The 20592-nt window shown below is 71.6% G+C and overlaps 4 protein-coding genes across 6 annotated transcripts; 1 reads left to right on the forward strand and 3 right to left on the reverse strand.

Annotated features, from left to right (window-relative positions):
- The first annotated feature begins 274 nt into the window (after positions 1-274).
- Positions 275-10491, forward strand: NPR2 (natriuretic peptide receptor 2). 2 transcript variants are annotated; one of them, XM_083816729.1, is made up of 22 exons: positions 275-1064; positions 4494-4693; positions 4776-4889; positions 5544-5679; positions 5777-5871; positions 5957-6089; positions 6218-6302; positions 6397-6517; positions 6847-6921; positions 7047-7124; positions 7332-7436; positions 7594-7665; positions 7759-7918; positions 8007-8162; positions 8244-8412; positions 8500-8646; positions 8864-8987; positions 9110-9178; positions 9269-9443; positions 9540-9638; positions 9747-9838; positions 9937-10491. In XM_083816729.1, exons 1-22 carry the CDS (start codon positions 308-310, stop codon positions 9997-9999), a joined length of 3225 nt encoding a protein of 1074 aa, XP_083672855.1. In that variant the 5' UTR covers positions 275-307; the 3' UTR covers positions 10000-10491. The 2 variants fall into 2 exon arrangements, with proteins under 2 accessions (XP_083672855.1, XP_083672856.1); XM_083816730.1 differs by lacking the exon at positions 275-1064 and adding an exon at positions 2580-4357.
- Positions 10492-10746: 255 nt separating this feature from the next.
- On the reverse strand, positions 10747-12544 carry SPAG8 (sperm associated antigen 8). The gene is made up of 7 exons (XM_083816748.1): positions 12332-12544; positions 11828-12179; positions 11479-11653; positions 11341-11386; positions 11142-11256; positions 10986-11048; positions 10747-10908 (listed from the first exon to the last, which is right to left on the reverse strand). The coding sequence occupies exons 1-7, from the start codon at positions 12478-12480 to the stop codon at positions 10774-10776; spliced, it is 1035 nt and encodes a 344-aa protein (XP_083672874.1). The 5' UTR covers positions 12481-12544; the 3' UTR covers positions 10747-10773.
- A 2048-nt stretch (positions 12545-14592) lies between these two features.
- HINT2 (histidine triad nucleotide binding protein 2) lies at positions 14593-15797 on the reverse strand. 2 transcript variants are annotated; one of them, XM_083816763.1, is made up of 5 exons: positions 15693-15797; positions 15175-15309; positions 14973-15077; positions 14827-14899; positions 14593-14730 (listed from the first exon to the last, which is right to left on the reverse strand). In XM_083816763.1, the coding sequence occupies exons 1-5, from the start codon at positions 15756-15758 to the stop codon at positions 14639-14641; spliced, it is 471 nt and encodes a 156-aa protein (XP_083672889.1). In that variant the 5' UTR covers positions 15759-15797; the 3' UTR covers positions 14593-14638. The 2 variants fall into 2 exon arrangements, with proteins under 2 accessions (XP_083672889.1, XP_083672888.1); XM_083816762.1 differs by having other exon boundaries at positions 14593-14733.
- A 265-nt stretch (positions 15798-16062) lies between these two features.
- Positions 16063-20533, reverse strand: TAF1C (TATA-box binding protein associated factor, RNA polymerase I subunit C). The gene is made up of 14 exons (XM_083816731.1): positions 20016-20533; positions 19838-19931; positions 19593-19699; positions 19412-19507; positions 19252-19322; positions 18925-19172; positions 18717-18827; positions 18500-18623; positions 18333-18404; positions 18085-18220; positions 17869-17997; positions 17579-17753; positions 17342-17479; positions 16063-17243 (listed from the first exon to the last, which is right to left on the reverse strand). Exons 1-14 carry the CDS (start codon positions 20139-20141, stop codon positions 16102-16104), a joined length of 2769 nt encoding a protein of 922 aa, XP_083672857.1. The 5' UTR covers positions 20142-20533; the 3' UTR covers positions 16063-16101.
- Positions 20534-20592: the final 59 nt, after the last annotated feature.

Genomic DNA, 20592 nt, shown 5'->3' on the forward strand with positions numbered 1-20592 from the left:
CCAGCACACCCCTTCCCCAACACCCCCACCCCGCAGCCCCCCCCCCACCCCCGCCCCAACCCGGACACCCCCTCTTTCCTCAGCCCCCCCTGCTCCAGCCCCCTCCCCGACGGCGGGGCCGCCCCCTCCTCCCTCTCCCCTCTCCCCGTGGGGGCGGGCGGTGGCGGCGGCGGCGGCTCCGGGGGCGGGACGGGGCGGTCCGGGGGGGCGCTGCCCGGTCCGGGGCGGCCCCGCCCGGGGGAGGCGCAGGCGGCGGCGGCGGCGGCGGCGGGCGCAGGATCCGCGGGCGGAGGAGCCGGCGGGGCCCATGGCTCCGGGGCTGCCGCTGGTGCTGGCGGCGCTGCTGGCGGCGGCGGGGGGCAGCGGCGGCGGCGGCGGCGGCGGCGGGGGGCGGCGAGCAGCGGCGGCGGCGGCGGCGTCCCCCGACGGGGCGGTCGCCAACCTGACGGTGGCCGTGGTGCTGCCGGAGCGCAACGTGAGCTACGCGTGGGCCTGGCCGCGCGTGGAACCGGCGCTGAGCCTGGCGCTGGAGGCGCTGCAGCGTGGGGAGCCGCCGCTGCTGCCGCGGCCCTTCTCGGTGCGCGTCGAGTTCATGAGCTCGGAGCTGGGGGGCGCGTGCTCCGAGTACGTGGCGCCGCTCAAAGCCGTGGACCTGAAGCTGTACCACGACCCCGACGTGCTCTTCGGGCCGGGGTGCGTCTACCCCGCCGCCTCGGTGGGCCGCTTCGCCTCGCACTGGCGGCTGCCCCTCATCACGGCCGGGGCGGTGGCGGTGGGCTTCAGCGAGAAGCGCGAGCACTACCGCACCACCGTGCGCACCGGGCCCTCGGCCCCCAAGCTGGGCGCCTTCGTCTCCCACCTGCACGCCCACTTCAACTGGAGCTCCCGCGCCGCCCTGCTCTACGTGGACCGCAAGACCGACGACCGGCCCTACTACTTCACCATCGAGGGCGTCTTCCAGGAGCTGCAGGACGGCAGCAACCTCACCGTCCGCCACCACATCTACTCCCCCGACGAGGGCGGCGCCGACACCGCCATCCACTTCATCAAGGCCAGCGGGCGCGGTGCGTGGCGTGGCGGGGCGCGTGGGGTGCGGGGGGAGTAAAAACGTCCCGTGGGGCGCGGAGAGAGGCAGGGGGAGCGGTGGGGTGAGCGTGGGGCATGGGGAGGGGATGGGGGCGCGGCGGGACCCGTGGGGGGGGCACGGTGAGGGGTGGGCACGGTGGGATGTGTGTGGGGCGCAGCGAGGGGATGGTGGCGCAGCGGGACCCATGGGGGGGCACAGCGAGGGGTGGGCACGGTGGGACCTGTGGGGGGCACAGCAAGGGGATGGGGACACAATGGGTCCTGTGGGGTGCACAGCGAGGGGTGGGCACAGTGGGACCAGTATGCGGCACTGCAAGGGCAGGGGGGCGCAGCGGGAGCTCTGTGGGGCACAGCAAGGGGGTGGGGGGGACAGTGGGACCTGTGGGGGGCACGGCAATGTGTGGGCACGGTGGGAACTGTGAGGGGCACAGCAAGGTGGCAGGGACACAGTGTGACCTCTGTGGGGCACAGCGAGGGACCAGGGGAGCAGCGGGACCCTTGTGGGGCACGACAAGGGGACAGGGACGCTGGGACCTCTGTGGGGCACAACAAAGGGGCTGGGGTCACAGTGTCGCCCTTGTGGGGCACAGTGAGGGGTGGGCACAGTGGGACCTCTGTGGGGCACAGCAAAGAGCCAGGGGGGCAGTGGGACCCGCGTGGGGCACAGCAAGGAGATGGGGGTGCAGTGGGACTCCTGTGGGGCGCAGCAAGGGGACAGGGTCACAGTGGGACACATACAGGGCACAGCGAAGGGGTGGGGGCGCAGCGGGACCCATGTGGGGTGCGGTGAGGAGTGGGCACAGTGCAACCCATGTGGGGCATGGCATGGGGCTGGGGGCACAGTGGGACCCGTGTGGGGCACAGCAGGAGGGGGGGCACAGTGGGACCTCTGCGGGGCACGGCGAGGGGCAGGGGACGCAGTGTGACCCCTGTGGGGCACGGTGCAGCGTGGGCAAAGCGCGCCGTGGGTATAGGGCACGGTGAGGGGTGAGCGCACATGGTCACAGCAGGGCTGAGGGGGCAGCAGGACCCCGTGGAAGCCCCCCCCAGCCATGGGACCCCCGCTCGCAGCCCCCCACCCCCCTCACCCCATGCAGGACCCCCGCCCCTCGGTGGGATGGGTGGCACGGGAGCGGGCAGAGGGACACGGGGGCGCCCTGGTGGCGCGCTGTGGCTCGGGCCACGCTGCCCTCTCCGGCGCAAGCCCGGGCGCCAGCGGGGTCGGGGTGTCCCCAGGGGCAGGCTGGACCCGGGCACCGCGGGGAGGCGGAGGGTGACGGTGTGGACGTGGCCGGCTGTCGGGCGGCGCTGGCGGTGGCTCCGGTGCCGGCAAGCCGAGGTGGCCGTGCCGTGCTCGGGGGGGAGGTTGCAGCCCCCTGCCCCGTGCCGGTCCCTGGATATGACCGTGGGGAATGGATGGGGAGGGGGCTGGGGACGGCCCCACCGTGGTGCCGTGGGGGGGGGAGTATAAATCAATTTGTCGCCTCGGGAGAGCGGCTATATCGGGCCGGGAGGAAATGGAGGGGCTTACGGAGGCAGCTGGAGAGCAAGGGCAGCCTGACTCTCGCTCTTCCATTATTGATGAGCGGGGTGTATCGATCCTGGAGGCAGCCGCTCCGCGCGGCTCCTTAATGGATGCTGAGATGCTGTGTCATTAAGGAGGACATCGAGCCGGGACCAGCGGAGCCAGATGGGGCAGCGGGGGACGCGGCCGGGGGAGCTCAGTGCCCTGGGGCTTCGGGGCTGAGGATGGGGGGCTTTGAGTGGGGTTGGGACGAGGCACCACGCGGGGAGAAAGGCTGAATGCGGCCCTAAATCGCCCCGGTGCGCATCGAGGTGGAGGACGCCAGGCGTGGGCGAGGATGGGGGTCCCCTGGGGCTGCCCTGGCGAGGGACCCCACATCCCTAGGACCTCGGTGCCACCGCAGGGTGTCAGCTCCCATCTCCCAAGCGTGGCTTTGGAGAGCCTGGGGACAGCCATGCGCGTCCCGCTGGAGCTCCTCACCCGTGAGGCTCACAGCCCCGAGGAGCGGGGTCCTTCGAGAGCGGGGCCGCCACGCACCTGCCCCGCGCCTGCGTGCGGCCGCCCGGTGCTTGCCATCGTCCCTCTGGCAGGGGCCTGGGCGACGTGCAGGGGCCCACGTCCCTGCCGCTGCTTGCGAGAGCGCTGATATAATTAGAGCCGCGGCGCAGGGAATTACCGGAGCATCTGCCCGCGGAGCGCAGGTCCTCCGCCTGGGGGAACGGGCGGGCAGGAGGAGGGGGCCCGGGCACCTTCCCCTAACGCCGCCAGCCCCGCGTTAGCCCCGCATCCCACACCGGGAGTCACTCGGGTGCCGTGTGCCCCCCTCGCCCCCCTGCCCTTTGACCGGGCGGGCGTCTGTCACCGCCGTGGGGCCGTGCCACCATCTGCCACCAGCTGTCGCGGCCCCCCTGCCACCAGCACCGATCCCAACGCGCTCATCACCTCCGTTTTCCCCCACCCCACCGCGTTCCCCGTGTTTTTTTTCTTCTTTTGTGTGTGTTTTTATTTTTTTTAATTATTATTATTATTATTTTGCCCCCGCTGCCCCCGAGCCCTCCCCTGGTGCCCGCGATGGGGCCGGGGCGGGAGGGCCGTGCGCCGGGGCCAGCGTCTGAGCGTGACATTCCTCCGGCGCCCGCCGCCTCCTCCCCCGTTGCTCAATCCCGGGTTCCCAGCCAGGCTGGCTGGAGCGGGGGCCCTGGTTTTCCGGGGGGAGGGAGGAGGCAGTGGCAGGAGCCTCCGCTCTGGCCCTCCACGAGGGTGAGGAGGGCCCCCGCTCGGGGGGGTTTCGGACACTCTCCGGCGCAGCCCGTGGGTCAGCCAGCCCCACGGACACGATGCCCGCGGCCAGCCCCACGTGTCACCCGCTCGGACATCCCGGCGGGGCCGTCGGAGCCCCTGGCAGCGGGGCTGTGGTCGGAGGGGTGTGAGGACGGGGCCCGGGCACCCCCTTGCCGCCCGGGTCGCGGCAGCAGATGCTCTGTTTCCAATTAATGCCGCGGCCCGCCGAAGGTGCTGGAATCTGGGAACCTGCACATTCCTGCCGCACGACCGACCGCAAACCCAAACATGTTTTTGTCCTTTTCCTCGGCATGGATTCCCCAGCGGCCTCCGGGCAGAGGCTGACGGCCTCCGGGGCACAGCCTCGCCGCCTCTCCCGGACCCGTTTTTCCCCTACCCACAGCCGGTGCAGCCCCCAGAGCCGGGACGGTGGCGTCCCCGGGGTGGGGTGCACAGGGGCAACCGGTAATTGTGGGAGCTCCCCTTTTTCTCCGGGGTGCCCGACGTGGCACAGGCGGGTCAGGGCGGGCAAGGGATGTCCCGTGATGAGGTCAGCGTGGGGCAGGGAGCGGTGCCCCCCTGACGCCCCGTGCCCCCGCAGTGGTGTACCTCTGCGGGCCGCCGGAGATGCTGCGCCGGATCATGCAGCTGGCGCAGCGCGAGAACCTGACCAACGGCGACTACGTCTTCTTCTACGTGGACGTTTTCGGGGAGAGCCTGCGGGGGGACTCTGCCCGCGATGCCTTCAAGCCCTGGCAGCAGGGCCCGGGACAGGATTCGGGGCTGCGCGAGGCTTTCCAGGTGAGCTGCGCCTCCGTATGGGGACGGGGACGTGCCCAGCGTGGCCCCCGTGCGTGACACGGGGCGCTGTGCCGTCCTGCAGACCGTGCTGGTGATCACCTACTACGAGCCCCAGAACCCCGAGTACCAGCACTTCCAAACGCAGCTCATCCTGCGAGCCAAGCAGAAATTCGGGGTGCAGCTCAACTACTCCCTGGTGAGCGCGTCCCGCCGCCTGCCGGGGGCTGGGGTGGGGGCACCGTCCCTATGGGGCTGTGGGGTGGCTGTGGGAGCAGCCATGTGTGGTGCGCTGCCATCCCGGCAGGGTGTGTGCGTGGCCCTGCTGTGGGGTTGTGGATTTTCAGGGGTGTGCATGGCCCTGGTGCACGGTTATGGGATTGAAGGGGTTCGCATGGCCCCGGTGTGGGGTTATGGGGCTGTAGGAGTGTGTGTGGCCCCGGTACACGGTTATGGGTTTAAAGAGATTTGCATGGCCCTGGTGTGGGGTTATGAGGCTATGGAGATGTGCGTGGCCCCACCGTTGGGTTATAGGGCTGTAGGGGTTTGCATGGCCCCAGTGTGGGGTTATAGGGCTGAAGGGGTGTGCGTGGCCCGGGTGTTGCGTTATGGGGCTGCAGGAGTGTGCATGGCCCCAGTTTGGGGTTATGGGGTTGCAGAGGTGGGCATGGCCCTGTGGTTTGGGGTTTTGGGGCTAGGGAGGTTTGCATGGCCCTGGTGCATGGTTATGGGATTGCAGGGGGTTTGCATGACCCCCGTGTGGGGTAGTGGGTATATGGAGGCATGCAGGGCCCCGGTGCAGGGCTGTGGGGTGGCGGGGGGGTGCGTGCTGCGCTGAGGTCCCTCCCGGCAGATGAACCTGGTGGCGGGGTGCTTCTACGACGGGGTGCTGCTGTACGCCATGGTGCTGAACGAGACCCTGCGGGAGGGCGGCTCCAAGAAGAACGCCACCCACCTCATCGAGAAGATGCGGGACCGCAAGTTCCAGGGTAGCTGCTGGAGGGGGGGGGGGGTTTGGCAGTGGGTCTGGGGGCTCGGGTCTCGCGGTCCCCATCCCGCCCACCGGGGTCTCTCTTGTCCCCGCAGGGGTGACGGGGCTGGTGAGCATGGACGGCAACAACGACCGGGACACCGACTTCAACCTGTGGGCCATGAGCGACCCCGAGAGCGGGCAGTACGAGGTGGGGGGCGGCACCGGGGGTCCTGCAGGGGGCTGGGGGGGGGGGGCGGCTGAGGGGGTTTCCATGCTCAGGTCTCTCTGCCCAGGTGGTGGGACACTACTCGGGCGCGGAGAAGCAGATCCGCTGGCTGGGCCGTCCCATCCGCTGGGTGAAGGGGGCCCCCCCCTTGGACAACCCGCCCTGCGTCTTCGACGTGGATGACCCCTCCTGCGATAAAAGTGGGTGCATGCCCCCCCCTGCTGCTGGCATCCTGGGGGTCCCTGGGTGCCCAGCGTCCTTCCCTGGGGGGCTATGGGCTCCCCGAGAGGTGTGCTAACAGTGTGTCCCCCCCCCCATTCCACTGCAGCCCCCCTCTCCACGCTGGCCATCGTGGCTTTGGGCACCGGCCTCACCTTCGTCATGTTCGGCATCTCCAGCTTCCTCATCTTCAGGTGGGTCGGGGCTGGGGGGGCCGTGCCTGGGTGCTGGGGGGCAGGATCCTGACCCCCCCCCCACCCCGTGTGTGTGTGTGTGTGTCCCTTCCAGGAAGCTGATGCTGGAGAAGGAGCTGGCCAGCATGTTGTGGAGGATCCGGTGGGACGAGCTGCACTTCGGGAGCGCCGAGCGGTACCACAAGGGAGCGGGCAGCCGGCTCACCCTGTCCCTGGTGAGAGCCACCAGCCCCCGTGACGCTGGCCCTGTCCTGTCCCTGTCCCCCCCTGCCCCGTCCTGCCCCTGCATGGCGCTCCATCCCCTACAAAACCACAGCCACGTTGCACCCATCATCTGCAGCCATCCGTCCCCTACGCATCCCCTATCCGTGCCCCGTAGCGCACCGTACCTCGTCCTATAGCCCCTGCTACGGAGCGTGCGGACCTGGTGCTGGCCCTACGCACCACAACCTGTCCCCCGCCACCCCTGGCTGTCCCCGCACAGCTCCGTGGGTGCCTGTCACCCCTCCTTGGGGCCCCCGTCCCTAACCCTCCCTCCCCGCAGCGTGGCTCCAGCTACGGCTCCCTGATGACCACCCACGGCAAGTACCAGATCTTCGCCAACACCGGGCACTTCAAGGTCAGTCCGAGCACCAACACCACCCGAGCCCCCCCTTGGTGACACCCCTGGTGTGATGCTGGCACCTCGCTCCCCTCCCCAAATCCTCCCGGCGGGCGCTGAGCTCTCTCTCCCTTGCCCCCAAGGGCAACGTGGTGGCCATCAAGCACGTCAACAAGAAGCGCATCGAGCTGACGCGCCAGGTGCTCTTTGAGCTGAAACACGTAGGTGTGGGGTGGGCACCCCGATGGGGGGGTGCGGGGTCCCCTCCCGGGGGACGGCGGGGCTGGGGGACCGCTGGGGGGCACCCCCAGCTGGGGGATGAAGGGGGGTCCCTGCGGCTTTGTGGCCACGGTGGGTGGTACCCAGGGGAGCGGGGCCGTGTCCGGGGGTGCCCTGCATCCAGACGCTGCCCGTTCCCCCCTCCCCAGATGCGGGACATCCAGTTCAACCACCTGACGCGCTTCATCGGGGCGTGCATCGACCCCCCCAACATCTGCATCGTCACCGAGTACTGCCCGCGGGGCAGCCTGCAGGTAGCGGGGCGAGGGGGGAGGACACGGGGTGGGGGTCGGGTGAGCTGGGGAAGGGGGGGGGGGGGGGCTCCGATTTCGGGGATGGGGTGGCCATGGGGACCCTGTGAGGGTGGTGCCGGTGCCACCGTCCCGGCGCTCGGCGTGTTGCCTCCCCCAGGACATCCTGGAGAACGAGAGCATCAACCTGGACTGGATGTTTCGCTACTCGCTCATCAACGACATCGTCAAGGTACCCGAGCCGGGCGCACGGCTGGGACGAGGGGGATGCCGGGGAGGGAGGAGGGTGCCAACCTCACCGCGTCCGCCTCTCTGTCCCCCCCAGGGAATGGCCTTCCTGCACAACAGCATCATCGGGCACCACGGCAGCCTCAAGTCCTCCAACTGCGTGGTGGACAGCCGCTTCGTGCTGAAGATCACCGACTACGGGCTGGCCAGCTTCCGATCGCCCTGCGACGGCGAGGACACGCACGCCCTCTACGCCAGTGAGCGCCCGCCACAGGGGATGGGGGATGCGGGTGGCGGGGGCACGGCGTGGCCCTGCCTCACCATCCCGTGGCCGTGTCCCACCAGAGAAGCTGTGGACGGCCCCGGAGCTGCTGCAGAAGGGCCGGCTGCCCCCGCAGGGCATGCAGAAAGCTGACGTCTACAGCTTCGGCATCATCGTGCAGGAGATCGCCCTGCGCAATGGCCCCTTCTACATCGAGGGCATGGACCTGAGCCCCAAAGGTTTGGGGGGCCGGGGCGGGTTATGGGGTGGGGTGGGTTTTTGGGGGGATTCGTGCTCATCAGCCCCTGCTCCCCGGGCAGAGATCGTGCAGAAGGTGCGCAACAGCCAGAAGCCCTTCTTCCGCCCCTCCATCGACATCGGGGTGCACAGCGAGGAGCTGGCGGTGCTGATGGAGCGCTGCTGGGCGCAGGAGCCGGCCGAGCGCCCCGACTTCGGACAGATCAAGATCTTCATCCGCAGATTCAACAAGTGGGTGCTGGCAGAGCCTGGGGTCGGGCAGGGGGTCCCACGGGGTGTGCGTGCGTGTCCCCACCGCCGGCCTCCGTGTCCCTGCAGGGAGGGCAGCACCAGCATCCTGGACAACCTGCTGTCGCGCATGGAGCAGTACGCCAACAACCTGGAGAAGCTGGTGGAGGAGCGCACGCAAGCCTACCTGGAGGAGAAGCGCAAGGCGGAGAACCTGCTGTACCAGATCCTGCCCCAGTGAGCGGGGGCGAGATGGGGCCGGGGTGCCCTCCGTGGGGCCGGGGTGCCTGATGCGGGGCTGGAGCGCTCGTCGTGGGGCCGGGGGGTGCCCGCTGGCTCCCCGTGCCGCTGTTGGCAATGGGGAGCAGGGAGGACGGGCTGTGGGATTTTGGGGAGGGGACACCCGTCGTGCTGGCGGCCCCCCGGCACCCACCGTCCCCTCTTCCCCCGGCAGCTCCGTGGCGGAGCAGCTGAAGCGCGGCGAGACGGTGCGAGCCGAGGCTTTCGACAGCGTCACCATCTACTTCAGCGACATCGTGGGCTTCACCGCACTGTCGGCCGAGAGCACCCCCATGCAGGTGGGGAGCAGGGGCGGGGGCGGGCCGGGGGGTTTGTGTGTGTGTGTGTGTGTGTGGTGTGTGTCCCATCACCACCACCAGCGCCATCCCCGGGGCTGGAGCCAAATCCCTGCTCCTTGCAGGTTGTGACGCTGCTGAACGACCTCTACACCTGCTTCGACGCCATCATCGACAACTTCGACGTGTACAAGGTGAGGGGCGCGGGGCCGGGGGGGGGGGGGGGGGGCGCGGCGCGGGCAGCGAGGGTGAGCCGAGCTCACCGTGTCCCCGGTGCCGCGCAGGTGGAGACCATCGGGGACGCCTACATGGTGGTGTCGGGGCTGCCGGTGCGCAACGGCAAGCTGCACGCCCACGAGATCGTCCGCATGGCGCTGGCCCTGCTGGAGGCCGTCAAAACCTTCAAGATCCGCCACCGGCCCAACGACCAGCTGCGCCTGCGCATCGGCATCCACACCGGTGAGCCTGCCGGACGCTGTCCGCGTGCCCCCCCCCCCCCGCCCCATACCGCCCCGTCCCGGCCTGAGCGTGTCCCCTGTCCCCCCCCCTCCCCAGGCCCCGTGTGCGCAGGAGTGGTGGGGCTGAAGATGCCGCGGTACTGCCTCTTCGGGGACACGGTGAACACGGCGTCCCGCATGGAGTCCAACGGGCAGGGTGAGCCGCGGGGACGGCAGTGCCTGGCCTTGGGGGTGAGCACCGTGGGTCCCATCCCGCTGCTACCCTGGCCACGGCCTTATTTCCCCCCCACTCTCGCACCCCCAGCCCTGAAGATCCACGTCTCCTCCACCACCAAAGAAGTCCTGGATGAGTTCGGCTGCTTCGAGCTGGAGCTGCGCGGAGACGTGGAGATGAAGGTGAGGGTGCCGGGTGCCAGCCACCCCTACAACCCCCCCACACACCCCCCCGGGCTGGGGTCCGTGGGGGGGGTCTGACCACTGCCCTCCACCCCCAGGGCAAGGGGAAGATGCGGACCTACTGGCTGCTGGGCGAGAGGAAAGACCCCAAAGTCGTCTGAGCCTGGCGCAGCCCCCAGCCCCCCCGTGCCCCCGGGGCGCACCGGAGCAGGTTTGGGGCGTGCGGGGCGCAGCGGCCACGGCACCGCCTGTCACCCCCCCCATCAGCACCAGCAAAGCCTTCCCGAGCCTCCCGCTGCCCCACGGAGCGGGCGGACCGGCCTCGACCCCCAACACCCCCCTCCCCAAAGCCTCTCGGGGTCCTGATCCCCACCTCCACCCCCCAAAACCCCTCGGCTCGGCGGGCTCTGAGCCGCCCCCTGGGGCCTGGCTGCCCCGCAGGGCACTTTGCCTTCTCTTTTCAGTACTCAGCCCCTCGTTGCGCCCGTGTCACCCCCTTCCCCGGGGGGGGGGGGCAAAGGGAGCAGGGCAGGCTCAGATCCTGCTGCTCCCACCCGTGCCTCCCCCTCTCCCCCTGTACATAGCCCTCCCCCCCCCCCGGGTCCTGTAAATACCCCCTCCCCAGGTGTAAATATAGGCGTCCGCGCAGACTATTTTGTTGAAATACAAACTGCCCCCAGCGCCGCTGTCTGCTTTGGGGGGCTCCGAGCTTGGTGCTGGTTGTGCCCAGATCCCACCCGGGGACGGGGACGGGGACACGCATCACCCACCGCGGGCACGGGGAGAGGACACATCCCTGGGGACGTGGCGCATTTGGGGGTGGTGGTGGCTCCCAGCAGGGGTAGGCTATCGGGGTCCCCTGTCCCACAGCCTGCCCTGAGGACAGCCGTGGCAGGGACACCCTTGGGTGGCAGCGCAGGGACACCGCCTGCTCTTTATTGCTTGCTCGGCCGCACCCCGTAGCGTTCGGCGACGTGGGGCAGGGGCTGCTCCAGGTACTCGGCGATGGGGGTGGAGAAGGCGGCGTTCCTCCGAAAGGGGCTGTCCCCGGTGCGGATGCAGGTGACGCCCTGGAGGGGAGGGACGCGGGGACCCCCGTGAGCAGGGGGTGCTGTCCCCGCGGGCAGGGTGGGTTGCGGGTACTCACGGGCACGCTGCGGGCTTGCTCCAGCCAGAAGCTGCGGGGCTGCTCCGTGTGGTAGTTGTGGGGCTGCGGCGGAAAAGGGGAGCCCCGATGTCAGCCGGGGAGGGGGGGCGGCGTGCTCGGAGACCCCTCGTGGGGTGCGAGGTGTGGGGTGGGTACCTGGGTGGTGGGCAGCGGCGTGGGCTGGAAGCCCCCCGCCTGGAAATCCCGGTGCGTGGTGGAGAGCCTCTCCATGGGCGCACGGGGTGGGCACGTCTCCTCCAGCAGCTCCTGCCTGCGGGACCCCCCCCCCCCGCTGCCCAATTTTGGGGTCCCCGAGCACAGGGACCGCGGTTGGGGTTGGGAGGGGCAGGCTCACCTGTACTTCTGGTAGAGCATCAGCTCCAGCATGGCCTCCCGCTGCCCTGCGGGGAGGCGGCACCCTCAGCACCGCAGCGTGCCCCTCGGCACCTCGCTCCCCCGTAATTATTTTTGGGGTGGGGACCCCCGGCCCCACCTCTTGCCAGCATCGGGATGCTGTGGGGCGGGCGGAAGGCGTGCTTGGAGGTGGTGCTGGGGGGCGGCTGGGCTGGTGGCTGGCGGGCCAGCAGCCCGCGGTGGCCGTGCCGGTGGACGAAGCCCGCGCTGCCCATCTCCGGTGCCAGCACCCGGTCCAGGTCGTTGGTGGCTCTCTGGGGACACGGTGTGGCTCCAGCACCTCCCCTGGTGGGCACCGACCCCTCCCCGAGCCCCCCAGGTGCGTTTAGCCCCACCAGCAGTCCCTAAGCACACGCTGTCCCCTGCCCACACCTATTTGAAGACCGGGGGGCTCAGAGCCCCCCCCCCGGCCGGGTCTGAGGGGTTACCTCCTCCTGCCAGTTGTGGATCAAGCAGCTCCCGCGGGGCACGACCTGCCTTGGCTCCTCCACTGGCATCGGGGCTGGCGCCTCGGGGGGCTCCTTGGCCATGGCCAACACCTTCGGGATCTCCTCGGCCGTGGCCACCAGCTCCTCCTGGTGCTCCTCACCTGTGTCCAGCATCTCCTGGTGCTCCTCGCCCCCATCCACCACCACCCCGGGGGGCTCCTTGGCCGTGTCCCCACGGCACGAGGCCACCACGGGCAGCAGCACATCCCGCCGGATCCTCACCGTGCACGGGGGGGCCACGTCCCCGGTATCCCCCCCATGCCCTGGGGGCACGCGGCCGGTCAGAGCCACCCTGCGCACACGGGGACAGACGGAGACACTGGGGACAGGCAGCGGGGTCGTGTCCCCCGGTGCCCCCCCGGTGACCCCTGCCCCCTTGGTGACCCCAGCCCCAGGTGCCCCCAAGACCCGGGGACCCCTCCCCAGCACCCCCCCGGTGCCCACCCCCGCGGGGTCTCCGTGCCCCGCCGCGCTCCAGGCTCCATGGCCGGGCCCGGGGGCTCCTCTCCCGCGCCCCGCTCCGTCTCCATGGGGACGGCAGACGCCGTCCGCGCCAGCTGATTGGCGGAGCCGAGCGCGGGGGGGCCTCCCATTGGCGGAGAGCCTCGGGGGGGGCGGGGACAGAGTGGGGCGAGGTGGCGGGAGATGGGCAAGGGGGCGTGGCCAGAGGGTAAAGGGGCGCGGTTAGGGGGCGTGGCCAGCGGCGCGCGCGCGCGCTCCGTCCACGTGCGGTGCCGGAGCCCCCAGGGGGCGGCCGGGGGGCGGCGTGCGCCCGCTGCGCGCCTCGGGGCGGGCGGTGGCGGCCCGGGATAGGCAGGGCAGGGCCCGTTCTGCCCCCCCCCCCCCCACGAGCCTGCAGGACGCCAGCCCCGCTCTCCGACCCCCCCGCCAGCCTCGACGGGCGCCGTGCAGAAGAAGGGCCCTTTGACGGCGGCGGCCCCCGGGCTGTTATTGCAGCGCTCTGCGGTGTGCGCCGGCCGGGCCACCGCGCTGCCGGCGCTGGGGCCTCTGTTTATCCTGGCCGGCCTCGCGTCTCACCCCCGCGGCCCAGCGGGGACGGCCCCGCCCCGGGAGCTCGGCTCCGGGCCAAGCCGTCGGGGCGGGGAAGCCGGGGCCGTCCGTGCCGGCAGCCCTGCGGAGGGGCCCGGGGCTGTGGCTGCTGCGAGCCCATCTGCCGAGCAGCTGCGGGGAGAGGAGCGGCGGGGGGGGCACGCACACGTGCCTGGGGTTGGGGGTGAGCAGGGAGGCCCCCGCGCCGTGCCCTTAGCCTCGGTGTCCGCCCCCCCCCCCGCCCCCCGGGGACGTGCCTCTGCTCCGGGCCAGCAGCGGCCCCCTCGCACCCCGCGGGGAGCCCTGTGCTTGGGGCCCGGCAGCGGGAGCTGGAGCACATCTGGGCGCAGCGTGCCGCTGACACATCCACCCCCCTCCTCCCCCCCCCCCCCCCAATTCTCTTTGGGGAACTTGCGTCATTTGCGATAGTCCTTGGCTAGGGAACAAAAACAACCCTGGGCCCCTCGCCCGCCCCGGCACGGGGTGGGGGGAGACACAATGCTAATGTAGCCTGCACACTTTTTAGGGAGCCCCCCCCAGGACAATGCTGGTGACCCCCCTTATTCCCCCTTCCTCCCCCCCCCCCCGTTTTGCACGGTCCAGTGCAGCTTTTGGCCAGTCACTTGGGGGGGGGGGGGAGCCCCCACTAACGGGGTGCTCAGGAGCAGGGGTCTGCAGAGAGCAGGGACCCCCCCACACACACACCCCCCCGTGAGCCCCCCAGCCGGGCCCCAAGAGCAGCCGGCAGCGACACCCGGCCGAACAGACCCCACATTATCCCCGGCGGCTGCGGTCCCTGCGCGCCTGGCGGGGGCCCAGGCGGCCGCGCCGCGGTGCCAGGTGGGCTGCGCGCTGCGCCAGCGCCGGCCCCGCGCTAAATTTAGCAGCGGCCGGAGCAGGAGGCACGGGGCAGGGAGCCGATGGACGCCCGGCCGTGGCCCCGCTGCTGCCCTGCACGTGGCCGTGTGGCCTGGTGCCACCGCGTGGGTACGGCGCTGCGTGCGTGTGTTGCGCATGCAGGGGTTCTGGGGCGTGCGATGTGATGTGTCCGGCACGGTGGTGCATGCACAGGGGGGGTCCCTGAGGCATGCAATGCAACGTGTTGTGCACAGTGGTGCACGCACAGAGGGGTATAGAGTGTGCAACGTGGTGTTTTGCACAGTAGTGCATGCACGGGGGGCTCTACGGTGTGCAACGCGATGTGTTGTGCCTTGCGGTGCACACGCAGGGAGGCCTGCGGTGTGCAGGGCAATGTGTCCTGCACGGTGGTGCATGCACGGAGGGGGCTGGGGTGTGCAACGCAAGAGTTTGCACAGTGGTGCATGTATGGGGGGGACTGGGGTGTCCATCGTGCATTGCGCATGTACAGTGGGGCCTTGGGTGTGCAACACGACATTTTGCACAGTGGTGCTGGCAGAGGGGATCTGGGGTGTGCAATGCAGCATTTTGCACAGTGGTGCACGCACAGCGGGGCCTGGGGTGTGCAGTGCAACTCTTTGCACACTGGTGCGTGCACGGGGGCTTTGCGGTGCGCACGGGGAGGATCTCACAGCGGAGGCCCGCCCGTGTGGAAGCTGAGATAAGAGGCAGCACAGCCTTCACCACCCCCTGAGCGCACCGGGGCCGTGCCCAAAAAACAGAGCCAAGCAAGCCACTGCGGGTACCCGAGCAGCTTTATTGGGGGGGTGACCCGGGGGGGCTTCAGCCGGGGGGCCAGCCCATCTGCCGCCCCCCCAGCACGTGGAGGTGCAGGTGGTAGACGGACTGGGCGCCGTGCTTCCCGTCGTTGATCACTGCTGGGAGAGGGACGGGGGTCAGAGGGGGGGGGGGTGTCACCCGTGGGGTGGCAGCGGGGAGGTGACACAGGGGAGGGACACCCCCCGACTCACCCAGCCGGTATCCGTCCTCCAGCCCCTCCGCCTTCGCCGTGCGCGCCGCCACCACCATCAGGTGCCCCAGGAGCTGCAGGGAGGGGGCAGGAGGCTCAGCCCCGCGTGTCCCTTGTCCCCACGCGTGTCCCCAAACCCCCACTCACCTGGGCGTCCTGGGGTTCCACGCAGCTCAGCCGCGGGATGGGGCGCTTGGGGATCACCAAGAAGTGGACGGGCGCCTGCGGGGCCACGTCGCGGAAGGCCAGGCACTGCGGGGAGGGGGTGCAGCCCCGTGAGACCCCACTCTCCCCCGTGGGGACCGGCCCACGGGGGGGGGGGGCCCGCGTGTCCCCGCTGCCCCCTTACCTTGTCGTCCTCGTAGAGGATGGTGGCCGGCACGGTGCGGGCGATGATCCTGCTGAAGATGGTGGGCTCCGTGCCCGCCCCGGCGGCCGCCCGCTGCGCCTTGCCCACCTCCCCGTCCTGCCCGCTGCGGGGGCGCTGGGGGCACACGGGGGGGGGAGGGGCGTGACAACAGGGCACGCGTGGGGGGGGGGGGGATATGACACGGGGACACCCGAGGGCTTGGACACATGGTGGGGGGGGGGACACAGGGACATGCGGGGGGCAACAGGGGGCGGGCATGGGGGTGGTCGAGGGGGGGAAGCTGGCGAGGTGGGGGACACGCGTGGGTCCCCACGCTGCAGGGGAGGGGGCTGTGTGTGTGTGTGTGTGTGTGTGTGTGTGTGTGTGTGCACGCCCACTCGTGGACTTTGCACGGGTGGGGAAGCGGGCGCAGGACCCTCCCCCCCTCCCCTTACCCCACCCCCGCCCCCCTTTCCTCCCCCTTTGTCCCACGCCCCCCCCTCCCCACGCGTGCCCACCTGCCCCAGGCGCGCCCCCGCCACCCAGGCGCGCGCCCACCCACGCGCGAGCACCGCCGCCGCCATGGCGCGCGCGTCCGCGTCCTCGCCCCTCCCCTCCCCTCCCCCCGGCTTCCGCCACGCCCCCCCCCCGCGCCTTAAAGCGCCCGCGCCCCTTCCCCTGCGCCCACGCGTGTCCGGGGTGGGAGGGGGGGACGCTCACGCGGGGCGCGCTGCGGGCACCCAGCCGGATCCGTGCAGCGCGCATTGCTCCCCTACTCGGCCCCACACCCGCGGGTGGGCGCTGGGGGCGGCCCCCCCACCCCACCCACGGTCACGCGTGGGTGCCCCCCCCCCCCCCAAAAAAAAAAAACAACCACAGATCCAGGGCTGCGCCATTCCGGGTTTATTTATTTATTATCCCGCCCCCTCAGAAGCCCATGCGCGGGCGCTTGCGGCGGGGGGGCTGCGAGGCGGAGGAGAGCTGGCTCTGGGAGGAGGGGATGCAGAGCGGCGCCCTCGGGGTGCTGGGGGGCTCGGGGGGGTCCTGGGGCCCCTCCGCCCACACCGACAGGTAGTCCCGCAGCGTGCGCCGCCGCTCCTTGGGGATCCCCCGGGCGCGCAGCTCCTGCGACGACAGCATGGGCTCCACGGGGGCCGTCGGGGAGGGGGCGGCCGTCAGGGAGCCCCCCGCCACCTCCTGGGGGGTGGCCGGGGGGGGTGAGCGCGGGGGTCCCACGTCGCTGAGCTCGGACAGCTCGGACTGGTAGGTGATGGAGGAGGTGAAGCTGGCCGAGAGGCTGCGGTGAGCCCGCGACGCCTTCTGCCGCCGCCGCCGCTCCCGCAGCGCCTGCCGCCTCTGCGCCAGGCTGCTGCCCGCGCCCCCGGACCCCCACTCGCCCCCCCAGGCCGCCGTCAGCCGGGCGCTCAGGGCGTCGGGTTCGGGGGGTGGTGGCGGCGGGGGACCGGGGGGCTCGGGGGCCGCGTCCCAGGGCTGGATGCGCTCCCCGAGGCGCATGGCCTGGCGCAGCCGCTGCCGCAGCTGGCGGTGCAGGGCGCTGGGCTCCGCCGGCGCCGCCAGCTCCTTGCGGGTGAAGAGGCGCCGCTTGCTGATGGTGGGGGGCCCCGGGGGGCAGGCGTGCCGTGGGGAGCCCCCCCAAACCCGCAGCAGGGCCCGCAGCCAGCGGCGGTACCGCAGGGCAGCGGCCGGGCTGGGCACGGCTGGGGGGGGCTGGGGGCTGGCGCGGGGCTCCGCGGGGTACTCGGCTTCCTCCGTGGCCACCGGCGTGCCCACCGCCTCCTCCTCCTCCTCCTCCTCGTCGTTGATTATCACCTCCAGGTTGGACAGGTAGAAGGTCTGCTCGCCTTCATCCTCCTGCTGCGCCTCCTCCTCGCTGCCAAACAGCGGGGAAGAGCCCGGGGCCGCCGTCGCCTCCTCTTCCTCCCGGCGGGGAGCGGGTGCTGGTGCCGCCTCGCGCCTCAGCGCCTGGTAGAAGACGTCCCCGGCCTCGGAGAGCTGGAAGACCACCAGGGCCTCCTGCCGGCCCTGCTGGTGCTGCACGGCGGCCAGCCCTGCGGGGACAGACACGGCATCGCCACTTGCGGCAACCCGGCGGCCGCATCCCGCCCCTGCCGCCCCAGGACCCATGCGCTCCCCGGGGGATGCTCACCGGCGGCGGGGGCGCCGAGGCGCTGCCGCAGCAGGTAGTGCCGGTGTGGGAGCTGCGCGGGGAGGTGAGGCAGGCAGCCGGCGATGCTGTGCAGCCTCTGCGGTGGCCCCACCAGCTGGCAGGCCGACCGGCCGCCCCCTGCAAAACGAGGCGCCGAAAATCGCCCCCGTGAGGTGGCACGGAGGGCAGGAGGTGGGCGCAGTGCCCGCGGTCAGCCCCGTGCCCGCTCTCTCTCACCCGTGTACTGCAGCAGCAGCAGCTCCTGCGTGCGGGAGGCGCCCAGCAGCACCTTGTGGCTCCTGCCGGGCCCCCCCGGCGCCACGTGGGAGAAAAGAGGGGGGGCCTTCATCATGTGCGCCCACTTCAGCACGGGCACCAGCGGCAGGCGCTCGTCCATCAGGTACACGGCGAACTGGGGGGGGGGGCACGGCTCAGCGGGGCTCCCCCACCTTGACGCCCCTTATCGGCAGCGTTAAAGGGGTGTGGGGGGGTCCAGGGCTGTGCCCCCCAGCCGTGGGGGCACTCACCTGGGTGGCGACGAGGTGCTGGCAGGGGTGAGCCCTGCCCAGGTACATGGGCAGCACCACGCGCTCGCCCTGCTGGCACCCGGCTTCCTCGCCCACCTTGAAGAAGTCGAAGTGGCAGCTGGCGGGGGCCTGCGGCGGCAGAGCGGGGTGTCATCAGCACCCCAGGGTGCTGGACCCCCCCCCCTCACCGACCCCACGCCCCCGCCCTGCGCTCACCCGGGCGTCCAGGCACTGGATGCCGGTGCGGTCGGCGCAGCTCAGCACCCGCGGGTGGGCGGTGAAGTCGCTCCAGCGCCAGGGCGAGTGGTCCCGGAAAAACAGGGTCTGGGGGTCGTGGCGGAGCCGCTGCAGCCTGCGAGGAGAAAGGGGCACCACCGGTGGGCAGAGGGGTCCCCCACGGTGGGGTCACCCCGCCTCCCAGCACCCCAAAACCAGGGGGTCCAGCCCGCAGCGCCCCGCCTCACCCCGTCTCGACGCTCCAGAGGTAGACGGCTCCGCTCTGGGTGCAGACGGACAGCTCCCCGGGGAGGTGTGGGCTGTGGGGCAGGGGGACGGCATCACCGTGGGGACTGGGGGGGGTCTGTGGTGGCAGCAGGGCCCCCCCCAGGAGCTCGGTTTCCCCGGCACCCACCTGACGGTGAGGCAGGAGGCTGGCACGTCGGTGCGGATGACCTGCAGCGGGCTGGGGGCAGCGCCTGCCCTGCCCGGCACCCTCCAAACTCCGCAGTGGTAGTCAGAGCGGACGCCTACAAAATCTAGGGGGGGGGACGGGGACACAGGAGGTGGCAGGTGAGAGAGCAGGGTCCCCACGCTGTCACCCCAGGGTGCGGGTTCTGGGGCTCGCTCACCTTCTCCATCCACCCGTGCGGCACCCACTTGCCGGATGCGCCCGTTGAGCTCAAACTGCGCCGGCGCGCCTCGGGCGCGGGGCTGTTCCTCCAGCACCACGTCCTGGAAATCTGGGGGGGGGCCAGCTAAGGGCGCTGCCACACAACACCCCCCCCCCCCCACTTCCCCAGGGGACACCCCCCCGTTTTCCCCCACGGGTAAGGATACAGAGGTGGTTCATGGCCATCCCGCCGGGGTAGACCAGGCGTCCCGCACGCCCGCTCGCCTCCTGGGGGGGCAGCCAGGCCAGCGCCCCCCCGGTGGAGCTGTCGTCGAAGAGCAGGCCGGCCCACTGCAGCAGCAGCTCCTCGTGCACGCAGTCGGCCAGCAGCCCCAGCGGCACCTCGAAGAGCCAGTCGCGGCACAGGTGGGAGAACCAGCGCAGGCGGGGGACGAAGTGACGCCGCGGGCAGCCGCTGCGGGGACAGCCGGCATCGTGGGGGGGGTCCTGCAGGAGCCCCCCCCCCTCCTTCCCTGTCCCCAGGGAGCACTCACCGCCTGGCCTCCAGCCGGTTGAGGTCCTCCACCAGGGCCGTCATGCGGATGGTGGTGTCCCGAGAGTGTCTCTGCGGGGATGAGAGAGTCAGGACTGCGGCTGGGGGACAGCTGATGGAGCCCCCAACCCCCCTCCCCCCAAAAAAAGAAAGGCACCGACCCTCAGCTTGGAGTCACCCAGGTGGAAGTTCTTGTGCAGCAGCTGCCCCAGGGAGCCGAAGGCGTCCTCCGGGTGATCCACGAAGAAGTGGCCCAGCTGCGCGGGGGGGGAAAGGCAGGGTCAGGACGCGCGGGGACGCCACGGTCCCCGCCAAGGCTCTGCCCCAGCTCCTCGGCGGTACCTGCTTGGTGAACTCCAGCGCGCCTCCAGACCTCCCTGCCTGCAGCTTCCTGCGCAGGACACCGCGGTACAGGATGTCCTGGGGGACCAGAGGCGGCATCCAGCAGCCTGCGGGGCACAGAGCAGGGCACGGCTGGCACCGCGGGGACGGGACGCCGGCAGCGACGGCTGCCCAGGTGCCAGCACGCGGCTCAGTGCCTGGGGCTGGGGGCGCCCCACAGACCCCCCCCCCCCCCAGGTCCTCACTGTCGTTGGGCGGCAGCAGGGGCACGGCGGCGGCTTCGCAGGGCTCCCAGCTCTCGCCCTGCCGGCTGCGGCGGGGCACGAACGGCGGCTGCACCTGTACGGGGACAGAGGCAGGGAGGCGAGGGTGGCACCGGTACCCCCATCCCCGGTCACCCCCCGGTCCCCGGTCCCCTCTCACCTGCCCGGTCCCGGCCTCCAGCACCTGCCCGTGCTCCCCCCAGCCGGCAGCCGGCGCGGGGCCGGCCTCGTCCCTGGGGGGGCCGCAGCTGAAGTAGGTGGGGAAGAGCGCGGCGGGGAACTCCATGGCGGCACCGCAGCGGGGGGGTGTACCGGGTACCGGGGGACGGGGGGGGGCGGACCGGGGGGTGGCCGGTACCGGAAGTTCCCGGTACGGGGAGAAGGCGGTACCGAGGTGGGTGGTCCGGGGGGTGCCCGGTACCGGAGGTGCCCGGTACCGGGGGGGGATTCCCGGTACCGGGGGAGGGCGGTAGAGGGGTGCCCGGTCCTAGAGGTTCCCCGTCCGGGGGGCTCCCGGTGCCGGTCCCGGTCCCGGTCCCAACCCCGACCCTGGTCCCGGTGCCGAACTCGATCCCGGTGCCGGTCCCGATCCCGGTGCCGATCGCGGTCCCTGTCCCGATCCCGACCCCACTCCCGGTTCCCGCCGCCCCGCCCCGCCCCGCACGCGGCCCGAGCGCGCGCGCGCGCGCGCGCCGCCGGGATCTCCCCGCCCCCCCCGCCGCCGCCGCACCAATCAG

The sequence above is a fragment of the Anser anser genome (genome assembly GCF_964211835.1).
Source record: "Anser anser genome assembly, chromosome: Z".
Classification (NCBI taxonomy): Eukaryota; Metazoa; Chordata; class Aves; order Anseriformes; family Anatidae; genus Anser; species Anser anser.

What these genes read in the sequence shown, in the direction of transcription:
- NPR2 (XM_083816729.1), top strand. Translation starts at nt 308, where the DNA reads ATGGCTCCGGGGCTGCCGCTGGTGCTGGCGGCGCTGCTGGCGGCGGCG. An exon ending in GCGGGACCGCAAGTTCCAGG is followed by an intron (nt 5,680 to 5,776) that starts GTAGCTGCTGGA and finishes TTGTCCCCGCAG; the next exon opens with GGGTGACGGGGCTGGTGAGC. An exon ending in TGCTCTTTGAGCTGAAACAC is followed by an intron (nt 7,125 to 7,331) that starts GTAGGTGTGGGG and finishes CCCCCTCCCCAG; the next exon opens with ATGCGGGACATCCAGTTCAA.
- SPAG8 (XM_083816748.1), bottom strand. Translation starts at nt 12,480, where the DNA reads ATGGGAGGCCCCCCCGCGCTCGGCTCCGCCAATCAGCTGGCGCGGACG. An exon ending in TCCACAACTGGCAGGAGGAG is followed by an intron (nt 11,654 to 11,827) that starts GTAACCCCTCAG and finishes CCGTGTCCCCAG; the next exon opens with AGAGCCACCAACGACCTGGA. An exon ending in ATGCTCTACCAGAAGTACAG is followed by an intron (nt 11,257 to 11,340) that starts GTGAGCCTGCCC and finishes GGGGTCCCGCAG; the next exon opens with GCAGGAGCTGCTGGAGGAGA.
- TAF1C (XM_083816731.1), bottom strand. Translation starts at nt 20,141, where the DNA reads ATGGAGTTCCCCGCCGCGCTCTTCCCCACCTACTTCAGCTGCGGCCCC. An exon ending in GATGGCCATGAACCACCTCT is followed by an intron (nt 18,828 to 18,924) that starts GTATCCTTACCC and finishes GCCCCCCCCCAG; the next exon opens with ATTTCCAGGACGTGGTGCTG. An exon ending in GCCTCCTGCCTCACCGTCAG is followed by an intron (nt 18,405 to 18,499) that starts GTGGGTGCCGGG and finishes CCTGCCCCACAG; the next exon opens with CCCACACCTCCCCGGGGAGC.
- HINT2 (XM_083816762.1), bottom strand. Translation starts at nt 15,758, where the DNA reads ATGGCGGCGGCGGTGCTCGCGCGTGGGTGGGCGCGCGCCTGGGTGGCG. An exon ending in TCCTCTACGAGGACGACAAG is followed by an intron (nt 15,078 to 15,174) that starts GTAAGGGGGCAG and finishes CCCTCCCCGCAG; the next exon opens with TGCCTGGCCTTCCGCGACGT. An exon ending in TGGAACCCCAGGACGCCCAG is followed by an intron (nt 14,900 to 14,972) that starts GTGAGTGGGGGT and finishes CCCTCCCTGCAG; the next exon opens with CTCCTGGGGCACCTGATGGT.